Genomic DNA, 4642 nt, shown 5'->3' on the forward strand with positions numbered 1-4642 from the left:
AGAGTCAACCACATTGCTGTGGGTCTGGAGTCACATGTAGGCCAGACCAGGTAAGGATAGTTATTGCCATGAAAGAAATTTTAACAAATGATCTCGATATCCAGTACAAGTAAGTTTTGTCTTGGAATCACAGCTTAACTATTGCTGGTTACCTAGTTGAACAGAGGGAGATGGTGGTGTAGTGGCGGTGTCACTGGATCAGTAATTTGAAGCTGATGCTTATTCCATGGGGTAACTGGTTCAAATGCCACAGCTGTTGAAATTTAAATTCCATTAATAAAAATCTGGAATATAAAGAGAGTCTCAGCAATAGTATCATTCATTGACCTAAAAAGAAGCTGATGTAGTTCACTGGGAAAAAAGAGCAAAAGAAATCTGCCATCCTTACTTGATCTGGCCTATGACTGAATCCAGACCCACAGCAATGTGGTTGATTCCACAATGGCTGAGTAAACTATTCAGTTTTACGGGATGGCTTTTTTTTTAATCAACACCTACATCCAATGAAAGAATAAAGAAAAACTACATAATTAAAAACTGTCTTATTTATTACATTGCCAAATGGCCTACATTAATTTCAATGTTGGCATTCATCATCCATGAGAACAAACCATTATTCTTCTGTTTACTTGCTGTGATATTCCTTCCGCAGGACACACTGGGAAAGCTAAAGGATCTTGCACAGTTGAAAGGTCAACTGGAGAGCATCCAGCGGAGGGTGGAAGAGGAGGTACAAATGGGAATGCCCAATGTGAGTGTCAGTAGAACTGAACAGAAATAAATATGAACCGAAAGAACTGCAGTTGCTGTAAATCAGGAACAAAACAGAAGTTGCTAGAAAAGCTCAGCAGGTCTGGCAGCATCTGTGAAGAAAAAATCAGAGTTAACTTCTTGGGTCCGGTGACCCTTCCTCAGAACTCCTTCACAGACGCTGTCAGACTTGCTGAGCTTTTACAGCAATTTCTGCTTTTGAACAGAAGTAAAATCTCCTTTCAGTTTGTTGTGAGCACTTTGTGAAGTTTCTTATTCAAGGCTGTTTATCAACAAGCAATGGTTAAATTTAATTGTGTTTGCTAACAATTTACTCTTAGAGCTGGTGAAATTGAGTGCAAATGTAAAGTTTGGGAGGAAGAATGAGAAAATATGAACTAAATGATTCTAGTTATTAATTTTAAATCTGAGAAATTTTTGTTAAGCAAAGGTATGAAGGGATATGGTCCAAAAGCAAGTATATATAAGCAGGCCTTAGATCAGCTGTGATCTCACTGAATGATGGAACAGGTTCGATGGGCTGAATGGTCTTCTCCCATCCTATGATTTTGTGAAGGAACAGGAACCAATTATTCTAAATCATAAGTGAGGCTTCAGTTGCAGTTTTGGTTCCAGTTCTTCTCATCCCCCTTCTGGAAAGGTGCCAAGGGTTTGGGAAATGAGATTTACTAGAAAAGTACCAATGAAGAGTGGCTTCTGTAATGTAGAGAAACTAGGACTGTTCTTGGAGCAGACACATTAACGGGATCTTCAGTAGGAGGCGAATAGAATTCGTTGAGTGTGGAAAGAAGCCATTTGGCACAACGAGTTGACACCGACCATCCAAAAAGCATCCCACCCTGACCCATTCCCCAACCTTGCATTTCCTGTGGCTAATGCACCTAACTGCACATCCCTAAACACTATGGGTAATTTAGCATGGGCCAATCCACCTAACTTGCACATCGTTGGACCGTGGGAGGAACTGGAGCACCTGGCAGAAACCCACACAGATACAGGGTAAACGTGCAAACTCCACATGGACAGTTGCCTGAGGGTGGAATCGAACTCGAGTTCCCGATGCTGTCAAGCAGCAGTACAGGTCAGTTATAGGTAAAAGTATTTTGATGCTGGAAATCAGAAGTAATACCAGAAAATGCTGAAGAAACTCAGTAGGTCTATAGCAGTATATGTGGAGTGAGAAATAGTCCAAAGATTCTACTTCAGCCATTCCTTCCAAAGAGGAGACTCGGACTCAAAATGGTAGCACACATTTTGGGCTGTTTGGCCCAACCAGTCACATGCTCCCTGAATTTCTTGCCCAAAACATTAAATGCATGTCCCCAATCCTTGTAACATCAGCTAACAGGAACTGTTTCCATGTGTACCTTATCCAAATCTGTACTTATACTTCACATGAGTCACCTCCCATACCATCCAGGCTAACAAATCTTAGTCTCATGGCAAGAGATAGTAGGAACTGCAGATGCCGGAGAATCCGAGACAACAAGGTGCAGGGCTGGATGAACGCAGCAGGCCAAGCAGCATCATAGGAGCAGAAAGGCTGACGTTTCGGGCCTAGACCCTTCCTCAGAACTCCTTCACAGACGCTGTCAGACTTGCTGAGCTTTTACAGCAATTTCTGCTTTTGAACAGAAGTAAAATCTCCTTTCAGTTTGTTGTGAGCACTTTGTGAAGTTTCTTATTCAAGGGTGTTTATCAACAAGCAATGGTTTTCTGATGAAGGGTCTAGGCCCGAAACGTCAGCCTTTCTGCTCCTATGATGCCTCTTAGTCTCATGGCAGTCTAGTTTCCTTCTGAGTGCATTCCATTTACTTGACTCAACTGCTGCCTGTGGTTGCAGGCTCCCCAGTCTGAAATTTTAAAAAGCCTTATTTGCCTATTTAATCTTGTGACCATCTAAGACCCGAGTATTGGAATTTTCCATAAGCAAAAACATACTCTCCACATGTAGCCACTCTTCCCATCTTTACACAATTTTAAAGGCTCCAATCAGTCACTTTTCCTATAGCAAATAAGCTTAACGTATTCAGTTCTTTTTCCCCCGATCACTGTAATCCCTCAGTTCTGATATAATCCTTCGAAATTTTTTTTTGTTTTCTCAAGTGCTTTTGTGTCTTGTTTTTTATTTAAATGCAGTCACTAGAACTGTGCATTGTGCTCAGGGCAAACGTGAGTTTCATTTAAGTTCACGTCTCCATTGAATGTCCCTAAAAATAAATGCAAAAGAATTAGTATTCTCTATGTAAAAATTGATTATTGAAAATTACTAGTGTGTCTTCAAAAGGCATTTTTCTTAGAAGTTAGAATTGACACATCTCCGTATCATTTTCTTCTTTGAGATTTACTCTTGCAGCATCAACCTGCAAAAGACAAATTCAGGAAATACTGCTCCTACTAATTTTTTTTATCAATATTTACAAGTAAATGCTTTAGGTTCATTTAGCTTTTGACACTTTTTGCAAAGCATCCTGTTTTTAATGTGCTGTGAAATCTATAGATTACAGACTGGCCTTGTCCACTCAGAACACGAATGTCTACAATCAGTTACAAGATTCACAATAGAGAATTGAAGATTTTTGTAAATCAGGCAGGTAAATGGAGTTAAGATTAAAATTGACCATGGTATAATTAAAGAGTGGAATTAGCTCAGGGGACTGAATGGCCTCCTCTTGCTCCAACTGTTTGTATTAATGTAGACTTTTTGTTTTTAGCAACAACTACTTGCATTTTTTTAGAGCGTGGTGAAATGTCCCAAGATGCTAGGCAAAGTGTTATCTGAGAAAACTTGACACTGAGCTACATAGAAGCCTACAGACAGTAGAGCAGAGAAGGGTGAATTTTGGCCTATTATATCTGTGCCAGTGCTTGGTGGAACGTGCAAGTCCCAGTCTCTGGCTCCACTCCAGTAAACATACAAGTTTATTTGTGAGTGCATCTCCAATTTCCTTTTGAAATTATTGATCATTTTTGCTTCTACCAGCCTTGCAGCTAATGAGTGTCAGGTCATCACCATTTTCCTTACATGCTCCCTGAATTTCTTGCCCAAAACATTAAATGCATGTCCCCAATCCTTGTAACATCAGCTAACAGGAACTGTTTCCATGTGTACCTTATCCAAATCTGTACCAAATCTGTTATCTTTTGCTCCAAGAACAGTCTCAGCTTCTCCAACCTAACACTATAACTAAAATTCCACATTGCTGATATATTTAGTTATTCCTGTAAATCTCCTTGACACTCTTTCGTGCCCGACTGTGTGAATCAAAACAGATGCAATACTCTAGTGGTGTCTAAACAGAGTTTTATGAAGTCAATTTTCACTGCTTTTGTACTTTTCTCTGTTTCTGATGTCTAAGATCCTAATGGCTGTCTCATTATGTGCTGTCAAGTTCAAAAATCTATGCACATGAATCTCCTGTTTTTGCACAAACTTTGATCTGTGGTGTTGTCTATATTACCTCTCCCTAAACTTTGGTATGATGTCTGTACTACTTCTCCCTGTTCCTTCTGCAAAAATACATCACCTCTCACTTCATTGTATTAAATTCCCCTACTTCTCAGAATGGTTGCAGCACTGGAGGAGGTCACGCCTGTGCTGAAGGAGGAATTCATCCTGTACTGCTCCCCCACCTTCTCCCTGTAATCCTGCACATTCGTCCTTTTCAGATAATAATTCATTTTCATCTCGAGTGCCTCAATTGAATCTGCCTTCACCACAGTAAGGCAGCGCATTACAGGGGAGGTGATGGCCTAGTGGTATTATCACTGAACTGTTAATCCAGAGATAACAAGGTGTAGAGCTGGATGAACACATCAGGCCAAGCAGCATCAGAGGAGCAGGGAGGCTGACGTTTCGGGACTAGACCCT

At 40.5% G+C, this 4642-nt stretch overlaps 2 protein-coding genes across 2 annotated transcripts in view; one reads left to right on the forward strand and one right to left on the reverse strand.

Annotated features, from left to right (window-relative positions):
- The window catches only part of ndufa2 (NADH:ubiquinone oxidoreductase subunit A2), a 197232-nt gene that overhangs the window by 179450 nt on the left and 13140 nt on the right, over nucleotides 1-4642 (reverse strand). The gene's annotated exons all lie outside the window — the stretch shown is intronic.
- LOC109914126 (SLC35A4 upstream open reading frame protein) overlaps nucleotides 1-4642 on the forward strand; it is a 13150-nt gene that overhangs the window by 1933 nt on the left and 6575 nt on the right. Inside the window, exons 2-3 of the mRNA XM_048603906.1 lie at nucleotides 3-50; nucleotides 653-751. Of these exons, the coding sequence (XP_048459863.1) occupies nucleotides 3-50; nucleotides 653-751 (147 nt within the window). The remainder of the gene's footprint in view (nucleotides 1-2; nucleotides 51-652; nucleotides 752-4642) is intronic.

This window comes from Rhincodon typus, chromosome 12 (assembly GCF_021869965.1).
Source record: "Rhincodon typus isolate 14 chromosome 12, sRhiTyp1.1, whole genome shotgun sequence".
Classification (NCBI taxonomy): Eukaryota; Metazoa; Chordata; class Chondrichthyes; order Orectolobiformes; family Rhincodontidae; genus Rhincodon; species Rhincodon typus.